Here is a 22,550-nt window from a genome sequence, read left to right on the forward strand (position 1 = left end):
ATTCTGTGGGCCCCACCCACAGTGGGCACTTGTAACCAATCAGAGGCGAGATGATGGGTGAGGGGCAAGTCAGTTTAGTCTCAAGTGCTGTTACCAAGGAAATGGTTTCAGCTATTCGATTGGTGGTTTCACTCCTGCCAGGAGATGAGCCTGGTTTCTACCTGAGAGTTTCATTCACAGGTATGACATCATACCTTTAGAAGAAGGGCTGGGCTGCTTTCCTGTAGCCTCTCTTGCTATGACAAAGATTTGAGACAGCACTGCTGTAAATATACTTTTTCCATAAACGCCACTGGCTCTCATTTACAATGTCTTTCTTTCCTCAGGTTGCTGTTGTCAACACATTTGTCACTGCGTCTATCTATAACCCAGAATCTGCTGATCTGATGCTCCCCTTTCAAATGGTAATTATCTTTTTAGAACTAATTTAGTCATTTGGCTGGAAACAAATGGAGAGTGTGGTGCCTGTGGTGCCAGTGCAATGCGAGGAAGGAACAGCAGATCAGAGCTACAGTATGTGACAAGATGAGGCTTAGGGATTCAGAATCCCAATTCGGATCGGATCAGAATAGCCATGGTCAACACCAAGAGCAAATTCCAAACAAATAAGATCCGTTCTTACATGCTCATACCTAATGCCTAAAGCATAAGGAATACAATGCAAGAACCTGAAGCTACTACAGGAACTAGGACTATGAAGTTAAAGGAGAAATTAAGGTTAAATAATACATAATAAGAAATCATTGCATGTTTTTAGCACAATCCCTTTACTAGGATTTTTAATAAACAATAACTGATCCCAGGGAATGGGGGACGTTATTCATAGACCCCTAATTAGGACATGTCATCCTAACTAGGAGGGAGTAGTACCCACAGACTGGAGAGCTGCAAATGTAACACCAGTCTCCAAAAAGAAGGACGGAACTAAACCAGGAAACTATCAACCAGTGTTACTTCTCTAACTGGTGCATTTCTAAAAAGACAGAAGTATATTGGTAGAGGTATTACAAAAACAGATGGTATGGCCAGCCAGGATTCAGAAAGGGAAGGGATGTTGAACTGAACATCCACAATTGTCAAACCCCTATAAGCCAGAAACAAATTGTAGAACTATAGAATAACAGAAAGGGGAAGTTCATTAAAATACAACGTCAAAAACGGCACATCAGAATCAAAAGGGAACAGAGAAAGGATGTTAGATGGTCTTAAACAACACGAAGTCAGCAACATTCTAGATGATTCCTAATAAGCTGAACTCTGATGGCAATTGAGATTTTTTTTAAATATTATGCAGGGAGCTTTGTGAAACAGAGCATAGTTGTGTTGTGTTTGCTATATAGAACAGAATGTCAGTAAGATGTAGAAAACCTTTATGTCTTCCAGTTCTTTCCTGAGCCTAGACAAAAAAAAAATGTTTAATTTTCCAGACCTTTATGGAAATTTGTGGAAATAAAATGAAGAGCCAATATCGTTAGTAAGTGTCATTCTTTAGAAACTAGCAGTGACAGAATGGAAGAGACAGGATGGTGGTACTGGACGAGAGATGCCAAAGCATAGCGCCACAATGTGGGCTGCAGAAAGCAATCCACACTAAGGGCAGGGACACGCCCACAAGCAAGTAGGTGGGTTATCGGTTCTAGAGGAAATCTAACTGTAAGACTCTTGAGTTAACGACTTCAGAAAAAATGAAAATCATATATATTATCTCTAAAATCATTCCCATTGACTCAATGATCTGTTCATAACTGTGCATAGCATAGACTACAATACAGGTTGCTCAGTACTTCTGGCATGCTATATTCTGGATATAAAAGTACCAAACTTCACCTGAAAAACTCAGTTTTGAAACTCTAAAATCTACATAATAGAGTGTCTTATTGTACAATTTATTGATTTAATGTAAAAAAATGCACAATAAGCTGATGGAAGACACCCTGTTGCCAGTATTGAAAGTGATTAAAAGTGTACACCGGAGGATGTGTGTGTCTCTCTGTGTCTCCCTCTCTATCCTTTACTTTCCATTTCTCTCTCTCACAGCAGGGAGTAAAACTGGTTTTTGGTGAACTTGTGTGCCTTCAGGCGTCAGACTTTGTTTGCGCCTCAGCCAGGCTGAGGTGACCCCTTTTGTAGCTTTGTTGCACAATGTGAGAATGGCTAGTATTTGTACTGCTTTACTTTAGGGATGGGCACAAGTCTCTGCTTTGGCTCTTGATAAATTGTGATCTCTGAAGACAGCGGCTGCTAAAGTTCCACAACCGAATTTTGGTTTCGATTCTACAGTAGCTTCAGATCAGCTTGGAGCAGGCATTCCCCAGACTTTCAAAATTTTAAGGGATTCTTCTTTTTTTGGTTTCTTCAGCTGAAATGTATTGAGACGTTATGAAAAACTGTTTTCGGACTCAACATAGAAAATGCTACTATATACAGAGTTGTACACACATATCAACCTTGTTTCGGTAGCCTAGTTTTACCGAGGCTGGCAAATTAGCAGCGTGATAAAGGTCAATAAAATAGTCAATAGACAATAAACTAGTATTAACTTAGCAAGAAAGATATGCAGAAATCTCTCTGTCCCAGATGTAAATCTGAAACATTATATATAATGCTAAGTACACTAATAAAACATTAACATCTGCACAGCGGGTGACAGACTAATAATTGATCAACAGCTTCCAGGCTTGTATCCTTGTATCCTCTTTGAAAACCATTTGCTTATGATCACCTTTCATCAAGATCTCCTTGCGTTGGCTGCTGTTCATATTAAACAAGCTTCTCTGTTGTCTTTTTAACAACATTCCAAATAAGTGAAATGTCTCGCACAGTGAAGAAGTGCATCACATGGGTTGTGGTGTGTTAAAATGCAAGGTGAGGAGGTTGCACTGCCATATGTTATCTAGTGTGAAGCTCCCACATGGCTCAGGAAGAAATGGTGATGTCATTACCTGTGCTGGCGAATTGCTGTCAAGCTTGGGTGAGCTCAAGTTGGCCAAGTGTGCCAAGACATTCCTCTGGGCACGGCATCTTCATCTTCCCCTTGCTTGTAGGAAGGTGCAATGGACAATGAGCCATAACTGTTAAAAAGTAGTGATTCTAAATTGGGGGGGGTCTACCAAAAATGAATAATTTCTAATCTCTCTTTCTCGATTTTAAGCAACTGGACAACGTGTTGGGACAGATAGGGAGGGTGAAAGTGGTTCTGAAACATTTCAGCCTGTTGCAGATACCTTCCAAAAAACAGATGTTGACTGGATTATATGAACTTGGTTATATGAAATGGTTTGAGGAAATCCTGAGTTCGAATGCTTTACTAAGCCTGCAATTCTGGGTGGCTGTGAAACACTTGTAACGTCATGTGCAATAAGAAAAAATAGAAATATCAGGAAATTGATCAAAAGAGTGCCTTGAATGTGTATTAGCAAAATAGTCAGGTCTATAATAATTTGAAACCAATCTGTTTATGTGATAACAGCACTGTGCCTGGGTCAAATACATGTACCAGCATACAACTGGCAACGTAAAACAAAACTGAGTTGTACTGTACCAAAATTCATTATACTGATGGCTTAAAGTCATTTTTTCCAATGAGGTTCTGAAACAAAAAAAGGAGCAAAAAAAACATTAACCAAAACTTTGAGAGTTCCTGCTCTCCAGCTGGCACTTGATGAAATTGGAGGTGCTTACTGCAAAGTGTCTGAAAATACTTAACCGGTTTTTGGTAAAGAGGTGACTGAGCCTTGTTTTTTTATGAAATACCACTTACAGCTGTAAAGGGGGAAACTCCCAGTTACTATGAAAGCATATTTTACATTAAAAACTGAAAAGGCCATTTAAAATGTGTGAAATAGGCACCTGCAATTTTCAATGCTTGTCTCCTTAAATGCAGATTTAGAAAGTCAGTAGAAGTGCAAGCGTTTAGAGCAAACAAAAAGAGCTGCACAGGGGTCAGAAAAGTTCTTGAAGCTCTTGCCATGGCAAAAACTACAAAATAAAATATGCCCTCTCAGAACCTGTTTGGTTACCTTTTGCGTGACACACCCTGTTAACAAACCGCCTTTCCCTTCCAGGACAAAGACACTGCCTTCCAGGGAACTCGTGGGGACAGCAGCTAACCACACACCTTGAGATCAGTCCGTATTTCCTCACATTACACCGGAACAGTTTATTTTTAATTTACAAAGCGACAAAACAGGTGTTTCACCAATGACATTTCTGGGGCTTACAAATGCCAGCTCTTAAAAAAGCAGAAAGAAAAGTACACAGTTCAGTAAAAGAAGAGTCAAAACCTAGAAATAATCATGAGTCCTAAATGTTCCTGAGAGCCTTCTTTTTGGACTCAGCATTGCTTAGAACGAGGTGTACTAAAGATCTCATTAATAGTTCATAATCGAAGCACGCCTCGAGAGATTTAATTAACTACTGGTTAACTAATATGGTGGTATTGCGGGCTGGAGAATATTTTAATGGAACAGTAAAACATTAGTCCAATAAAAGTCATAAAGTATTACTGTAAAAAGCACACACTGTGTCCAAGTATGAAGGCTCTTTCAGCAGATGGATGTTTTACTAGAAAAGCTGGCAGCAAGTGTGTAGAGCACTGTGAGAAGGTTTCTTATGGTGCAACACAAAATGGACACACCTAGAGCCCTGCTGTCACTGACACAGGAATTTCTCATGACTCACAGCCTCCACAACCCACTGGCCTGGAGATTATTTCTGTTGGTTGAGATGATACTGATATGACTCTTGTATCACAGAAAAATAAAAAATATATTTTTTAAAGAATTTCCACATTTTGCACCTGTGACCAGGATTTCCCCCAAAAAAACAGCGTCATGAAATGTTGGGAGTACGGAGGACTGTCAGGGTGGATGAGCTAGAAGGCTTTTTAATGGGGACATTTATACTCAGCTGTGTATATGGACATAGGCTCAACATAAATACAGAGCACCAAGAGCTAACTAACACAGCTGTTACTATATCTAAGTCTAGGACTTGCATTTTTTTTGCCATAACTGTGCTTTTTAATGCTTGACAGACACACACAGCTGCAATGTTGTTATTAAACTATATGATGATGATATGTACAAATATATTGTACCAATCCTCTCCTCCTCAGAATAGACTGTTATACAGCTCCTGTGCCTTTTCTGTTTTCCTCTCTGGCTCACCTTTACTTACTTTTTCCCCCTACATAAGGTTTGAAAGACCCCTCCATTTTGTGAAGAGAAGAACCTATCTCTCTGCTCTCCTCCCCTGCTTTTACTCTCTCTCTCTCTTTCTCTGATTTGTACATCCCGCTGTAAATAACAGTAAAATAAACCTTCCCTGTGAGCCAGGGGAACTGTCTCCTCATCTCCTTGCTTTCACAAGCTGCCTCCAAAACACCGACCTTCACAATATTGGTGCTCTGAGTCTGGCCACACTCCCAGTGACCCCCCACTGGACCTCTGGTGAAAAGTACCAGCTGTGCGTGGCATTCCTATTACAGATCTGATTTTTTTACAGCTCTCAATTTTCATTTCTGTAATTACACACAAGGCAACAGGGGCTAGCGGTCCCTTATTTGAATGGGGTGTTCATTTTAATCTGGCGATAAGAGTCATGCACTCACTTAGAATTGTTTTCACCTGCTAAGAACTTAGAAACTCTTAACAGCTAACTTGTCTTTGTAATGTTTTAGAGGTGATAACATTCTAACATTCTATCAAATTGAGGAATTCACTATTTCAATTAAACCTTTCAAGGTGGATCAGCAGTGCAGTGGTTAACATCGCCCCCTTACAGGTCTGGGGTCCTGGGTTTGATTCCAAACCTGGGGTGCTATGTGTGTGCAGTTTGTATGTTCTCCCCATGTTCATGTGGTTTCCTCCCACAGTCCAAAGACCCTGGTGTGAGTGTGTCTGTGTCAGTCTACTCTGCAATGGGCTAGCATCCCCTTCAAGGTGTACCCTGCCTTGTTGCTTGTTGGAATAGGTTCTAACTCCCCAGACAGTGGAAGAAGTGGTTATAAAATGGATGGATGGGTAAGTGAAAGAAATTGGAATAACCAGAAATGCTGGAAAATCTGAGATAAAGACTGGAGCACTGACTCCAACCCATAGATTACACACAGGGCTTGGGATCATTTTTATATTTAGATATCGTTCCCAGATCTCAGAGTTGCCATTTTACCACCTTTTTTTTTGGTTGCCTGACCCATAGTGAAAAGAAAAAAGCCTCCTTTGAAATCAGTGTGACATTTGTGAGTTGGTCCTCCCAGTTCCTGGTGGTCGCATCCCCGAAGAGATTGTGTCTCTTTGCCCATCTGGTTAATGAGCCAGTTTGGCCTCTGCCTCCTCTTCAACCCTGACAGACACATAAATTTCGTAACCAAGAGCTACTCGCAGACGGCGAGAGCATTCTGACAACATGTTGGCTTCATTGTGCTCCTTGAATTCCCTCCGTTTCACTGAAGCTGTTCCTCACAATTGGATCATTGTGGCTGACTCTGTGCATCTCAGAGCCTGTTTCTTTACTGTTCATTGGATAAAAGAGATGGGACTGAGGAACATTCAGTTCTACCAAAGATACACAATATTCACTCTATCTGATTTTTTTTTCACAGCGAATGTTGGTTTTGTGCACGTTTTTGCCATTATGCTTGCAATAGATTTTGTTTTTTGCATTCACGGAATTCAAAATATTTCTCATCTGACATGATTCTAGAGTAAAAGAGTGATTCACTATAGTTTCTATACGTCTTGACTAGAACTACCATTTTCCTCAGGCACAGTTTGATTATGGAAACTAATGTTTTCTGATGGATCTAATACAGTGCAATGAGCCTTTGTGTTTTTCCACTTTTAAATGTGACAACACTTATGAAATGTATGCATTTTTCAATCAAACAAGAAGACAGGTTCATTCCAATGCAATTTGCACATTTAGTGGAAGGCATTTTGTGGACATTGGCTACCTGTTCAGAAAAGATAACTGAACTGATAACTGCAGCTCACAGCTTAATGTACATGATAACACAGGCAGTCTTGGGCTTTCTAAAAAGCATGATTAGGGCTTGAATTGTTGAGGTTTCAAGTTCTGTCAATATTCTTCTCTTTCATCACTAATCAAGTGCTCATCAAGAGATATCAAGTCATATCTTTGTCCTGATTACTTCTTAACTCAAACCGCTATGTTAGGAAGGGATTTCAGCTTTATGCTTTTTTAAGATAACAGTGAAATTACTTGATAGTGCACTGTGTTCATGGCTGGTTTATGGGGGAATAAACCTATTACTTTTTCCTTTGTATCTAAACAACTCTTTTTATTTCAGTGGGAAAATGATAACCATGTAATTGTAACCTGTCCCACAGGGGGGTTAGTGAGACAGTTGTAAGGTTGACCTGTGGGTGGGTGACTAACCAGTGTACTTGAATGGAAAATAAGGCTAAACAGACCCTGAAGATAAAAATGTTAAAAGTTAAACAAACCTTGCACTGGGATTACAGTCTGTTATAGTTCAATTAAGAAAAGGATCAGGCCAAAATAAGTTTAAATTCATTGAACGATCAGAAAAAGAGAACCCAGTAAGAGATGTAATTACTTCACAAATCATGAAAATACAACTGGTATTCAGGAAATGGTTTACACTTTAAATTCTGGATAAGGTTGTTCCTAGTCATCATTGCTCATCATTATTAGCCTGCTTTATTATTATTGTTAGCGGTAACACGGTACAGAGTAATATTATACTTTTTGTTAAAGAAATAGAATCCATAATTACTTATGTGGGTGCATCATGGTACAAGTGGTTAATATTGCTGCCTTGGAGCACTGGAGCACTTGGCCCTGGGTTCAATTCCTGGAATACTATCTGTGTGGAGTTTGTATGTTCTCCCCATGTTCACATGGGTTTCCATTTGATGCTCTGGATTCCTTCCACAGTGCAAAGACATACTTGCAGGTTATTTGGCTTCTGGGAAAAAAAAGCCTCTGGTGTGGCTGTTTGTGTCTGTATGTCTGCCATGTTATGGACTGACATCCCGTCCAGCGTGTACCCCACCTTGTGACAATTGCTTGCCAGGACAGGCTCCCTGTATTGAAGAAAGTGGATGGATAGAATTGTTGCTGTCCTACCCAGTGTGAAGCCACCAATTGTCTTGTCTGACAGTAATGTCCCCTGTTCCAGTGAAGAGAGGATAATAAATTGCAGACACTGACACGTGACAAGCTCTGCTGTGGCAAACAGGGGGTTTGGTTCTGATTGCAGGAGAGATAAGTCACACACACCTCCCAGGAAGCCCAGGAAGTTTCAGTTTCACCAGGAACCAAGAGAATCCTGACATGTCGATGTGACACAGCCAAGGCACAAACCAACTGAGTCAGCCAGGATGACTCACATGTAATGTGCGTTTGTTATTCTCTTTATGTTTAGAATATCTGTCTGTACATAAATTACATCGTATTTCATAGTATATTCAATTGGCTCGGGATGCTCTGTGTGGTGAAACGCGCTATATTTTTTGTGTGTGCATTATCCCAGTGAATCACAATGGCCTCCGTGTGTGAAGAGTGGGTCAGTTATCCGACTGTGTGGAACTGTTTGTGCTCGTGAGCGGAAGGCTGGCTATGAAACGGAAGAGAGGAAAACAAAGAGCTTTCTGAGGGATGTGTTTAATTATTTAACTGTGTGTTTGTTTGTTTTTAAATGCCAAGTGTGTTCAGCTTTGGAAAGTTCTGTTTGTCAGACTTCAAGGCAGGCAGATGGATAGTTACACCAATGATATTCTTTCTGGGCAACACACAAACTTCCTTTTCTTTGTCCTTATGTGAACACTGCAGTTCAGTGTGCTATAAATACTTAGAGAGAACTACATGAGTCAGACAGGTATAAGGTTAGACAGCAAAAACCAAAGATCATTCTTCTCATCTATGGTCCTGTGCTCCGCCATTGTCATGACTAAAAGGTTCATTAGACTTAATTTAAAAAAATATTCCACGAGGTCTTCCCATTGAGATCCTGATCTTTTGTTTCTAGACCTGGGTCTGGAGGTGGGCAGGAATAAAATTCGTCCTGGTTAAAGTTGAGGAGTTCAAGGGAGATGTACTGTAGTTGTTAACACACCAAAAACTGGCTGGGTGAGATCCTGGGGTGAAACAGTACAAGCAAAAACACCAGAATGGCCAAACAGATTCTCATTTTTAACCATTCTCTTCTTATGAATATTTATTATCTATTTGTATGCGTCAGATCGGTTGGATCTTACAGTTTATATTAATGCATTCTGAACTAGACGGGGTGTTGTGTGCCGTAGACCTGTAATGTCATGTGAGAGCAAGGCGATTTTCCTCAAACTATAGGTCTAAGGGATCCCTCGACTACTAACCAAAGATCGAATAAACACACACACGGTTCCGGATAATTACAAACCTCGGCATATTCTTAAATCTGGATATTATTAGATTGTGTTACAACAAACTCCACACAGAAATAAACCCAGGCAGGTGTAGTGAGAAGGAATTTGCGCTTCCTCGGCAGTAAACATGACATTCTGGTTGTTTGGGAAAATCAAAACAGCTCATTTTCACAGTTCGAAAATAAATTCTAACCCAATCGGAACAACGGGGCAGGTACGACCTGTGGCTCCCTAAGCGTAACAGGCAAGAAACTGACGATCTCCCTCGTACTCCAGAAGCCAGCGGTGCCGCAGTGACATCACGAAACTGCGTGTTTGTCTGTGGAGCAAAAGAGAAGAGCAAGAGGCAGCCGAAACTCCTGCGCTCGCCCCCCTCCCCCTCCCCGCCGGATAAAACGCGCGTCCCCGACGCATCATTATAAATTCAAGGTGCGGCTTTGCCAACAGGTGTAAGACAGAGGAATTAGCAGGAAGGTCTGTAGTTATTAGCTCGGGCGAGGAGTTTCTTTTCATTCGCTACCGGGGAGGAAGGAGATACCTGTTTATTGCTCCCCCTGAACTTTAAAGAAAGTGCACGTTGTGGGTGATTTTTGTCAAAAGAAGTGATTGTAGTTCGCTTTCTGGAAGGAGAAAGCGTTTGGAGATCGACGAAGGATATCAAGGAAGGAGCCGTCGAGAAGCACAAAGCCGCTTGTTATTTCCACATCAGAAGCGCTTTCTTTTCTCTCGCTTTCCAGCCGGTGCGACTTCTAAGTTTGCGTCAGGATGGCTAATTCGGGTCTGCAGATTCTGGGCTTCGCCCTGGCACTCATCGGCCTGATCGGACTGATTATCGGCACCATTCTGCCCCAGTGGAAGATGTCGGCTTACGTGGGGGACAATATCATCACGGCGGTGGCGATGTATCAGGGACTGTGGATGTCCTGTGCCTTCCAGAGTACCGGCCAAATGCAGTGCAAGGTGTACGACTCCATCCTGCAGCTGGACTGTAAGTCTGAACTGCTCTTTGTCTGTTTTAAAGCCTTCAGGAAAGGAAAGTGTCGATACAGATAGAACATGTGGTAATAAGTCAGAATAGACTCTCCTCACTAGGAATCGTTTGTTTCGTTCCGGATTTAATTTACGAAGTTTGATCGAAGAGGAAACGACGGCATTTTAACCACTGTCGTTTTCTTGCGCAAGGTCACCTTTGGGTGCATCGGACTCGTAGCCCATTTTTGGCGTTGCCTTTTCTTATCCTTAAAAGACGCGGGGTTCTTGATTCTAAAGCCCAAATCTGAACCCACAGTCGTCGAAAAGCACCACTGTCCTGTTCTCTAGATACCAGTCTCTTTCGAGTTGAACTCTGTGTGTAGATGGGTTCTAGTTTTTCGTTTCGATTGTCTCCGCTGCGGTGAGAGACAAACCAAGCGTTTGACCCTAAAGCTAATCTCTTAATATCTACATTGCAAAGCCCGGCACAACAGTTTATCCACCCCGCCTTCGTCGTCGCTCTAGAAGCAGGAAGACGTAGGAAAATCTCAAATTTCTTTTTATTTGGATTTTGAAACGTAGAGAAAGACAAAGCGGACTAGAGACTACTTTCCCCAAGAGGGGGGTCGGACCTGTGGTTTTCTAGCGGCTCCCAGTGCTATTAGAATCCGGAGTTCTACGTTTATAACCCGTGTAGGTGGATGTTTGGGTGTGCGTGGGTGTTTACCCCTTGTTTACTGGGTTGGTATGGGGGGTGGCATTGGTACACTGTTTAATCGGCATCCTCCCCGTTTCTGTCCCCTTCTTTCCCCAATTTATCGGAACTTTCAATCGCACCGTGGCGCCAGGTGTTGGGGGGTGGAATTGACTGTGTGCTCCGTGTGACGCGGGAAAACGGAAGAGCTCCGATTTTTTTTTCTACCCAGTTTTTTTTTTCCTGTGGGAGAGTGGGCTAAGCGAAGTTGCGACTCCTCCTCCAGCACAGTTCACGGCCGTTCGTGCTTTCGCGACTTCCGCGACCTCGCCCAGCCACCTGTCTTCGACGCGAGGACCGGTTTGGGGGCCGATCGAGGAATGTTAATGCGAGACCAAGCACCAGTTGATGTGTTACAAGCAATGGCTTAATAGCGATAGTTTTCTAGTCCGTGGGTTAGCCTGCTGTGCTTATTTCATACACTGTTAGGCCGCACGTACCGGTTCGGTGCGCTTCCGTGTTAATGAGCGAGCTGAAATACAAAAGCCGGTTTTGTCACCGTGGCTTTGACATGTGACATCTTCGAATGCGCTCTTGCGCAGTGCTGGAACACACCCCTATAACTCGACCTGTTCAGGCACAGTTAGGGTGTAGTATAGAATACCTGTAACTTGTACCAACAACTTTTTCACACGCTTCTAGTTAACCGTTACCTGAAGCATAAACATTTATTCTCAATATTTTCTCGGAATAATTTAATGGGAACGTGAGTTTCAGGTTGGTCAACAATCTTAAGGATTACCTAGCTGGTGGTTTATTCAATTGAATTTAACTCATGATATTCATCCCATTTTGGCTGTGGAGGGGGGGAGCTAGAGCTTTGGGGGATTGTGGGTTTGATGGTGTGGAGTTCGCATGTTCTCCTTGTGTACACGCATGGGTTTTCTCTGGGTGCTCCAGGCTCCTGCCTCCCATTCATGCTGGTTAGGGTCACTGCCTACGTGTCCATGTGCACCATCTGTCGTGTGGTCTTGCAGAACTGGTGCTTCCAGACTGGGATCTGGATTACTGCAGTCCTTGCCAGCAACAAGTAGGACATGCAGAATTGAACAACAACTTTATTACGTTTAGTACATTTTTATATCCATGGTTTCCCAGTCCTGGTACTTGCGACCCACACAGTTGTTGGTTTTTGTTCCTAATTGAGCCCTCATTTACATAAACCTTCACTGATTTAAGTAACTTTGTCCACAGCTCTTAAATCATGTTGGAGCTTTAATTTTTGTATTTTCTAAGTGCCTTAAAAACCCAAACATCTGACTAGAAAACGACTGCAAATATTCAATTGAAGCAATGTCTTAGATCAAATAAGGCTTCAGGTATTGAATGGAGGTGGGCTGGAATGAAAACCAGCAGGTGTGTGGGTCACCAGACTGGGACTGGGAACCACTGCTTCATATACTCAATCTGACAGTAAAGCAACAGAGTTCTTATTCTGGATTACTGGGATCTAGTCTTGATCCAAAGGCTCTGGAGTCATGAGAGCCTGTCTTGGTGATAAAGATGCTGAAAAGAAACTTGTTAAAGGTTTTCATTTTGTCAGAAAACAAACGCTGGCACACCCTGACTCTAAACCTTGTAAATCTTACAGGGGTTATTCTGGTCATGTACATCAAACAAGATTTAGATGTTTTTAAATTTAAAAACATTATACACCATAATATTGGGGAAATCAGATGGACTATATTTAAAGTTTAAAAACTGCTGGCTCATTATAAACACCATTTCTTGGGTGATCTTTTTAAACTGGGTCATAAGTCTGTTAAAACTGTGCCTTAGTTACCAATGTAGCAGTATGGTTTCTGAACTATGCTACAGAAGAATGAAGACCAGGGAGGGTTGAAATATTTAGAATACCTTTGCATTAAAAATTAAGGTGGACTGTGTCTTTTGATTTTTCTTAAATCTACAATGTTTTCTCTTTTCTGAGGAGCAAAAAGGGCAATCCACTACTCTTGGGGAGATCGTTAAATTACACTGTATGTGTAAGGATAAGTTAAATGCGTTATATGACTGCAATTCTCAGTGTCTGGTGTGTATTTGGCACAGTCTGTACACTTCAATAAAATGATTAGCCTGTTAAAAAGCCCACTGAAAGCTTATCAGAGTTTACCTTCTTATCTCGAGTTATGATAAAGTACTGTAAAACAATGAACACTATCTTAGTGTAAATACATTCTTCACAATTGTGAATAAACTATGATAAACCAGCAAATGAAAGAGGGTGAGGTTTCTAGTTCGTTTGGCCCTGACTTTTTTTTTTTCCCTCTAGTGTGGATGTTTTGGTATGTAACCTGACTGGTTAGCAGAGGGAAAGTAAGGTGAATTATTCTCCCACCCCTCTGTCCTGCAAATTTTCCTAAGCACTACTATCCATATTTGCTCATTTTGGTTGATACTTTTAAACATCCATTTGTACAGTCGGATGTTGTACCGAAGAAACGAGAGCGAAGAGCCTTATTGCCTGAGATTTAAGTGGAGAGCTGCGCCATTGGTTGCGAAGGAACAAGTAAAGGTTAATTCCACTCCGAAAAGATGTATTGGTATCAAAACGAGAGGCACCTGGTTTGCGCATTTGTTTTTGTGGCTTTCCGTCATTTAAGCTGGATACGAGTGACGCAACTTGTGATCTGCCCGTGTTAATAAAACGGGTTTGAAAATCATGAGGAATAGGTACTCCCCTCACCGGTGGTCTTAGTATTTAGGATCAGTTTACTTACGCTGCACAACGCTTTTTGCTTTATTTTACAATCTACGAAAGCAAGCGACGTGGACTATGCTTTGTTTAGCAAATAGTGGCTTTTAGAATAAAGCTACTCGGGTATTGCATTGAAATATGTAACCATAGTGCAGACCTGGGAGGGTTATCTGTTAGCTTTTTTTATCAGCGAGAGAATTCCTGTGCTTTTTTTTTCCCCTGCGAATTCCTGTAAATTACTGTGGCGGATCGCGCATTGAAACCCGACCCTGCTGCTCTCCTGGTTACCTGCCCGGCCAGTTGTTTCAGGGAGTGTAGCTGAGATGGGGGTGCTGACGTCACACAGATTCCCCGGAGCGCATTTCTTGTTGGAACTGGTTTGGGCTGCACCTGATACACCTGGTAACGGGTACAGCCGCGGCCTCTTTCACTTCAATGGTGACCTGTGTTGGGGGAGGAGGGTTTTGAAGCTGTATTTGTCCCCCACATGTCCTTTTGTAGACAAGCTGTGTGCGGAATATTTCTTTCTGGGGAAAACAAAAATTAACTTCAATGTGGTACAGTATCGAAGGAAATGTTTCCGAACTAAACCTCCAGGCGCAGTGAATTTCTGAACGCCCAAATGGTCCCTCCTGTAAAATTGCTGTTCAACGCAAATTGTTTTACTTGATGTCACCAACGGACACAACTGATTAACCTTTTGATTTTCATATTTTAATTTTCGATAAAGAGCAGGATCAATACACAGATCTAGTTGTGTATAGGATACTTACGAGTAAGCCCGTTTGTGTGCGTGGTGACCCGGAGTTCTATTGTCCTGGGAGGAAAACCTTTTAGGTTTGGCTAATGAGCTCCTACATTACTGTTTAAAAAACGCCCGAAACACAGGCCGGCATTTTTCTATTTTAACCCCATTAAACTGATAAGTTAATAGTTCACATGGATAATATTGAAATTAAAACCAACGTTTTACCCTTTTTAACATTTAACGCTGTCTGCCTCGACTTCAAAGGTAAAATCGACTAAAACGATATCAAAGGCAGTATTTAATTTATCTTTGAACTAAAGTAAATGTCGGTTACATATTCGTTTATGGCGGGCAGTTAACTGTATTATACCCCGAGGGTAATTCAGGGAGGAGGCGGGTTTTAAATATTTTGGCAAAGCAAGAATTGGAACAAAGTTTTACTATCGTCCTGAGCGTGTCCGTCACAGGTGTTAATATATAAAACACCTGAAAATCTATTTTGTGCGAGTCCTTCCGTCAGAAGCTTTTTCAGCCAGACCCACGAATCGCACAATACACAACAATTGAAGTAAAAGGAAATAACTCGTTAGTATATGTAGCAGAGCTAATAGGTCTGAGAACTGACGTGAAATGGCGCCAGTGTGTTCTTTGTTAGTTTTAAGTACAGTATGCTTAAAACGACTTCTCACCTTGTTTTAATCCACTTCGATTATTAATCTGGTATAATGATGTCTAAAACAATTGATTCCGATAAAAGCACGTTATCGGGTATTTAAAAGTAGTTCGGACTACAGCCATACAGCCGGAATCCAATACTCTCGGAAACTAAGCGTCAACAAATGCTGCAGCGAGAACGGTAAAGTGATCCCTTTTTAATTTGTCCCAAAAATTCCAAACATCACTCGGCATACAGAAACTAATTCTTGGTTAATAAATAGCTATAGTGCAAATTTATTTTACTAATCTGCCTTGAAATAATATTTGTTGACTGCACCACATGCAAAATTAAATATAGTGTAAACAGGCCGGTTCTGTGCCTTTAGTGTACGAAAATAAGAATTATCTTCCCCCTAGTTTGAGAACCTACTGAGTTGCACATCTAGACGCTACTCTGTCGCTGAAATGTTTTTCCTTCAGTTACTTTTTCCTTACTGCTTGTACCTTTTGGACTGGCATTTGTTGTATTACAATTTCTACCTTGAGCACCTTCTCTCAGTATGTCTAAAGATAGATATAAAGACAAGACAGTGTTTTTAGCGCTTTTTTGTACCACAGTTTTGTTCCGGCGTCCTATCCTGTTCAGTACCCCCCGCCACGTCGTCATGCGCATGCGCCGCACAAAACGTTATAGGATGCTAAACGGTACAGACTGCTGTGCACGTTTGTCTTTGCATATTGCGAGATGGGTTAAATAGGTGCCCGTTAGAGTGCATTTATATTGCTTTTTCGGTATATCTAATGCGTTTGCTAGGGTTTCGAGCCATGTAAAATCATTTTTTTTCTATTAAACATTTCACAATAAGTATTATCCAACTCGCATTAAATAACTTTCTAAATCGGGGATGGGGCCAGATTTGCACAGTGAAATGTAAAATCATTTCACAAGAACGAAAGCTGAAGTTATCCGCACACACGCGGGGAACATGAAAGAAAATGCACAGAAGCTATGTGCATCTTTTGTGTATAAAATGTACACATGGAGGATCAGAAAAATCTGCCATCCCTGAGATAATGGCGCATTTGGGAAAGGATACAGGTTTCCAAAGGACACTGAATAGGATATGTAACTGGTCTTTTGCTATTAACGTATCTTCCATCTGTGATCATTGGTTCTATTCTAGTCAGCCATATAGTCAAACTTGCATATAGTTAGCAAACTTTAGGAGCAGCCGAGGGAAGACAAAGCTCTCAGGTTTGTCTCTGAAGGCATCCCAAAACTGGGGGCCGCTGTAGGAAGGGCTAAGGGCAGGGGACAGCTGTCCAACAGCAGTTATCAGAGTCGGTTTAAAAAGTCTCCTCCTCCCCCTCTGCTGGTTGGCCTTGTCAGGCTCTGTGGGCTAAACTCTTCCCTTCCTCTCTGTGTCCAGCGGCTCTGCAGGCCACCCGGGCCCTCATGATCGTCGGCATCGTCGTCTCCGTGGTCGGCCTGGGGGTGTCCACCATGGGCATGAAGTGCACCAACTGTGGGGGCGATGACAAGACGCGCAAGTCTCGGATCGCCATGACGGGGGGCATCATCCTTCTGGTCGGGGGTGAGTCCGATGCATCTGTGGACATCCTGCGTGTCCTGATCTGTGATAGCGTGGCGCTCAGAAAGTTTAGAGCAATTCTTTAGTGTCCTTTAAAATTAACAAAAAAAAATTTTTTCTTTTGTAGGCTTGTGCGCGATTGTGGCCTGCTCCTGGTTTGCAAACGGAATCATCAGAGCCTTCTATGACCCCTTCACTCCTGTGAACACCAAGTAGGTGGTGCTTGTGTCCCTCCAACCTTCTTGCTCGGAATCTTGCTTGCTCCTGCTTTTTTTTTTAATTAAAAAGTACTTGGAAGTTAATTCTTCACTTAGTTTTACGAATGTGAACTTAACACACGATTAAACTCAACTTCTCATTTGTTGCCCTGCATTGGAAAATGCTTAGAACAGTGGACATTTTTGCTTGAATAGTTTTTTTTTTTTTGGCTTCAGCTTGGATTTTGTCTTTTTACAGGTATGAGTTTGGAGCTGCCATCTTCATTGCCTGGGCAGGGTCTTTCCTGGTTCTCCTTGGTGGTGGCATGCTGTCGGCTTCCTGTCCCAGAGGAAAACAGGGGAAAATGGGAAAATACCCTGTTCCTAGCTCTCGGCCACCCAGCAACACCAAGGAGTATGTGTGAGCGTCCCCTGTCCTCCTTGATCCAGTACTACACGAGGAAGGAGAGTTGCATTGCTCCACACAGTGGGGTGCAACACCAATTAGAGACTTTTTAGTGATTTTTTTTTTTTAATTTAAATATTTTTAAACCATTGTGCCCTCCTGCTGTATATTCAAGTGTGAAGATTTCCAAACTGGTACATGTGCGGCAGGTGATAAAATCTATCTGGTACTTCTGTCCCTGTTCTTTCAATTATAGAACTGAGTTGGGTTTTATTGCAAAATTAATACCTTTTCAGGTATGAGCACAGCTTTAGTCTGGTTAAAGGCGTTTATCTGCCCCAAGAGGTTAGAAAAGGCCTTTGGATTTGTGTTAAGAGGAAGAGAGCACTTTGTGAACTGTGCAGTACTAGAGCCTTGTTATTAATCTGCTACCCTAGTGTGCTTGTGTCCTCTGAAATTGCACTGTGCTTGGAGTCCTCATTGAAAACTGGCAAGAAAGAAAAGGATAATTAGTTATTCATTTTGTAGAAGGTAGTTCTTTAAGAATACATTGTACTAAAATGTGGATTTATCATTTTAGCTTGACATCTGAAGACCCATTTTTTTCTTTGTATTGCAAAGTTGTAACTAGAAATGGATTTGTATAAAATTATAGCCTTCCCACCACTGTGCTTTTACAAATGGATCCTAAAACCTGAGTTTGAAATGTTTCTTTTCCACTCCTGGTCCTGCAGTGCTGGTGTCTCTGTGGGTTTTCTAGGTCTCTTTAAGGCAGGTGTGAGCTTTAAGCAGCTGCATCTGAAAACCAGCGTCAACCCTCCAGGACTAGGATGGGAAAGCCCTGAAATGTATATTGTGCCACAAACGTTCTTTTCATTTAGTTTCTGGAGAACATTGCTGAAGTTTCATTTCCTTCCAATCCGTAATAGATATTCTCCATTATCTGAGATGTAGTGCTTTGGAACCTGCCCTCTCTTCAGAATCTACTCTATTAGATCTAGTACACCTACATCTGCCATCTTTAAAGGCAAAACCTTCAGGATTGGCAGCTATGTATTATTTCTTTCTTGAATCTTGGAAACCTGCTCATTGTGTTAGAATACACTTTATTAAACTGGAATTGAAACCTTCGGTATCCCTTTCCTGAGGGGGGGTATTCAGTCTTATTAAACGCTCCCTTTTGGGCACAAAAACGATCAGTTTTTCCCCCCACACTTAGCCTTTAAAATATGCAGTGCTGTGAAATTCCATTTGGTGTGGTCTTGAAGATTGACTTATGTGCTGTTTTTTGTGCAACACCTATTCCAAATGGAAAGGAACATTTATTCTCTGAGCACCATTAGCTATTTATACAGCAGTAGTATGTGATCTTTGCTGGGGTTTCCTGAAAAATATCTGTAGCTCTGAAATTGTTTGTATCCTGTTAAGTGGGTGTTTTCTAATGGGGTCTGGATAAATTCCAGGGGGTGTTTTTCTTTTTCTAAGAAAATAACTCTTCAGTCCATTTATTTAACTTTTTTAAAGTTTATATTTTTTAGATGATGGATTGTAAAAACTTCATTGTGTAAATAAAGCCTAAAAGCCATTTCTCTTGTTCTGTGCGTCTTGTGCTGTCTTCTCAGATAGTGAAAGGCTTTGTGTTTGTGTGCAGTTGGAACCATGAAATAGTCTGCTGGCTTCTATTGTGGAGGCAAGGAGGCTTTCTACGATTTAAAAAAAAAAAAAGACTCAGACTGGACTTAAACTGTTTTAAATGCTAAAATGTTTAAAATTGGGATATTCAAGAGAAATTGAACTATGGATATTTTCCCTTTTCTTTGTTAGAACACAAGTTGCAGTAAGAGGAGGCCATTTGGTAATTAATTGATCCAAGGATCTTGCCCAGCTTTTGAACAAAGCCTGCTTTGTCTGCTTCTTTGGCATACTGTAGCTGTTCCACACTCCCACCCCTCTTAATAGTCATTTGCTCAACGCGCTGAGCTATATTTCCTCTTAATCTTCAGATCTCCATTATAGCTGGAGGAGTGCCTCCACCAGCAGCTTTTCTCTCAGCAGCTGGGCCAGTGCCACCCTAGTCTTGATCCAGTTTCATGGCTTCTCCTCGGTATTTCCTGCCCACTTAACACAGCTGCTGGGCAGTTATCATACTCGTGGGTTTGACTGGACCTGTGATCAAGAGGGGGACCTAAGAGCAGGGCGTAGTGGAACAATGCGTTGTTACACCTGGCCATTTTGCTGAATGAGCCCCGGGCTGCTGTTTCCGCCCATGCAAAGCATGAGAGAGACGTTCCCATCCCGATGGGGAAGAGTCAGGAGGCTGTATTAAAGTGAAGAGACTGGAGGAAGCAGGGTTTGCAGGACCTAGGAGGTGACTCGGAATGGGTGGCAGCTGAGGAAGACTAGCATTGTCTTCCCCTTCCTGACATTAGACTGGGAGAAACCAAGCATGAGGGAACCATATTGTTCTGAACGGCCAGAGCTGGAGACGATGCCCAGGAGCCACCAATGGAACCACAGAGGACAGAACTGCTGGGCCGTAGACTTTTGGGACATTGGGAAGTGGGGTCCAGTGGTGGGCTTGTGGGTGGTCTGATGTGAGTTGGTTTTGGATAATGTGCGCCGGGTGTTGGGTAGATGGTTAACTGTTGTGATCACTAGATGATAAAAGGGGCACCTCATCAATACCAGTGTCTCCTGCTGGTCTGTATGTCCGCCAGTGATTCCAGGAGAAGCAGAGGAAATGGACGAAGGGTTCTAGAACCCCGTGTGATAGGCGTAGTTGTCTATTGAGCACATGTAGTTCCTTCATGTAGGGGTCACTTGATCCGTGACACTGCCTTACTTGACATTTCCCCGATTTATCTAAACGCGGATGGAACACTCCGGAGCATATAAAAATGGCACTTTTAAGATCTAATGACCTCAGAATGCAAAGCACCCTAAGAAGAGAAACGTTGAAATACACAAGCAGACTACATCGATAGATCAATTAAGTAATATTACTCTATACTGTATTAGCAGTCCTTATGTGTTCTCAGTACAGTTTTAAGCGTAACTTTATGGAGTATTTTACTTATTTAAGTTTTATTATGTTTTTTTCTGTTGCTTTCATGTTTGTTGGTATGTATGCCATACACTCCTCATTCAAAAGACTCAGAGTGTAAAACTATAAGTATAATATTTAAATGTGTGTAAAGTTTAAAACTGTTCTTCACTCTCTCTCACACAACCAAGGTTATGAAGGATATCTGATAATTATTAAAAAGAAATGAATGTTTTTTTTCACCATTAAGGTCGCAATTCCTCTAACAGAACTGGTTCATTGAGTGTGGCCTTAATACACATAAGCTGCGCAGACTGGGGTGGGGCTCTGGGGGTTTCCATGGCTATTTTCTGGGGTGTTTGCGCGTGTCTGAGTGTTTAAGAGGGTGTCTGGCACCATCTTGGTTTTTTCGGGGGGTGGGGGGGTTCTTAGGATGACTGAGTATTTTAGGGTATAGTGCTATTTGTGGGTCGCAGGTAGATTTGAGAGGTTTCTAGGAGTGTTTGAGACTATTTGAGGCAGTTGGGTAGATTCTGAGGCTCTCAGGGTATCTGAGAGTTCCTCAACAGAGATTGGCATATTTGAGGGACTGGCTCTGGTTGAGTCTGGGCACCTAACGTTTTCTATTAGTACATAATTGTGCACTCCACACTGTGTAGATAACACTTTTCAATCCGAATTTCAAATAGACAAGACCCTCAAAATACTGCAGTGCTGGTTCTACTCCGTTTTGTGCTTGGTATTGTGTCACGTACACTTCTCTTTGTTTCATAACGCTTTTATTTATGTGACAGGGCTTCGGGGACGTGTTTTCTGCTTTACGTTTAACAGTAGTGTCTTCTGTAGCATCTAAGAAATTATAACGGCAAGAACAGTTAATTTACTCTACATAAGCCGCAGCTGGAGTTCCAGTAGCAGCTCCTGTGTTCCATTAGTACAATGTGTGCGAAATCCGCCCATCGTAAACAAAACAAAACGAAACGAGCAGCCGGAGAAAGATTATTTTTCTAACTCTGGGCCACATCAATCGCACTACTGTTTATCGCGTAAAAGCATTCAGAAGAGGCCGTTAGTAACGTGTGTAGCCACAAGAGGGCACAAACGCCCTCTGGATCGACGGGTCTGATTGCTTCCGCGTGAGACTGCAAAAAAGGATGGCTCTCGCGGAAAGGCGTTCCTTATCGAGAAAAGCAAAATAAGAGTGCAGGGCAGAGGTCGCATGTTAGTTTGCGTTCAGTAGAAAAATAATTAGTTTTTCGAGCTGTTCTGGTGTCCAGTTCTGCCTGCGGTTTGTGTTTAGCTGCGCAATCTTTTCAAGGCTATAGAAGAAAAACTTAACTCGGACCAGTCCTCTGTTTTTCATGCGCTTTCTGTTGCCGAAGGTGACTTTACTGAGAGACTCTGATCTAGAAATCTGCCTACAGACGAGCTTCCGTGTTGAGATACTGTAAAAGCAGTTAATCCAGAGTTCGCTTAATCCATGCCTGCTTTATAAAGATAGCTTCTCTCTGAAAGGATTAGTAATGGAAGGAGTTTGCTATTCAATTCAGTACTCTGAGCATGAAAGGGAGCATTATAAGGGCCTCCATACTGGCCTGCTTCTGCAGTGGCCTGGGGCTTGGCTTAGCTGTGTCCTGGTTTTGCTGGGTGTGCTGTGCTTGTCAGCCTCTGCTCTCTTTTCTGTTGTCCTGCTGCTACCTATAGGGGACAGTACAGGCATCACAGCAGAACTGAGGGACCCCTGTTTGTCCAGTCCTCTCTCACTCCGTGCAGGTGGGGGTGGGTGTGTGGAGCTGCTGGGCACCAGACCTGGGGCAGAGGAGGGAGAGGCTGACCAGAGACATCTGGACATCTGCAGGCAATACAGCAATATAGACAAAGTATTGGACTGTCTGCATAGTGGGGTGTTTGTTGTACTGGATGTGTTCTGAGAGATTTGTGTGCATAACAATTCTGATGTATTCCTCTAGTCTACTTGCAAGCAGCCTCTGCTGTCCCCTTTGATACATGATACCCAGATGTTATCAGACTTGTTCTAGCTAGAGAAGGAGCTCTCCTCCTCTGATCTGCTTCACTGTACATGGCCTG

General features: G+C 42.1%; 1 protein-coding gene across 1 annotated transcript; it reads left to right on the top strand.

Annotated features, from left to right (window-relative positions):
- Positions 1-9,750: 9,750 nt before the first annotated feature.
- cldn7a (claudin 7a) lies at positions 9,751-19,004 on the top strand. The gene is made up of 4 exons (XM_006627364.3): positions 9,751-10,383; positions 16,655-16,819; positions 16,944-17,028; positions 17,273-19,004. The coding sequence occupies exons 1-4, from the start codon at positions 10,161-10,163 to the stop codon at positions 17,436-17,438; spliced, it is 639 nt and encodes a 212-aa protein (XP_006627427.1). The 5' UTR covers positions 9,751-10,160; the 3' UTR covers positions 17,439-19,004.
- Positions 19,005-22,550: the final 3,546 nt, after the last annotated feature.

The sequence above is a fragment of the Lepisosteus oculatus genome, chromosome 3 (genome assembly GCF_040954835.1).
Source record: "Lepisosteus oculatus isolate fLepOcu1 chromosome 3, fLepOcu1.hap2, whole genome shotgun sequence".
NCBI classification, from domain to species: Eukaryota; Metazoa; Chordata; class Actinopteri; order Semionotiformes; family Lepisosteidae; genus Lepisosteus; species Lepisosteus oculatus.

What these genes read in the sequence shown, in the direction of transcription:
- cldn7a (XM_006627364.3), top strand. Translation starts at nt 10,161, where the DNA reads ATGGCTAATTCGGGTCTGCAGATTCTGGGCTTCGCCCTGGCACTCATC. An exon ending in CTCCATCCTGCAGCTGGACT is followed by an intron (nt 10,384 to 16,654) that starts GTAAGTCTGAAC and finishes CTCTGTGTCCAG; the next exon opens with CGGCTCTGCAGGCCACCCGG. An exon ending in TTCACTCCTGTGAACACCAA is followed by an intron (nt 17,029 to 17,272) that starts GTAGGTGGTGCT and finishes GTCTTTTTACAG; the next exon opens with GTATGAGTTTGGAGCTGCCA.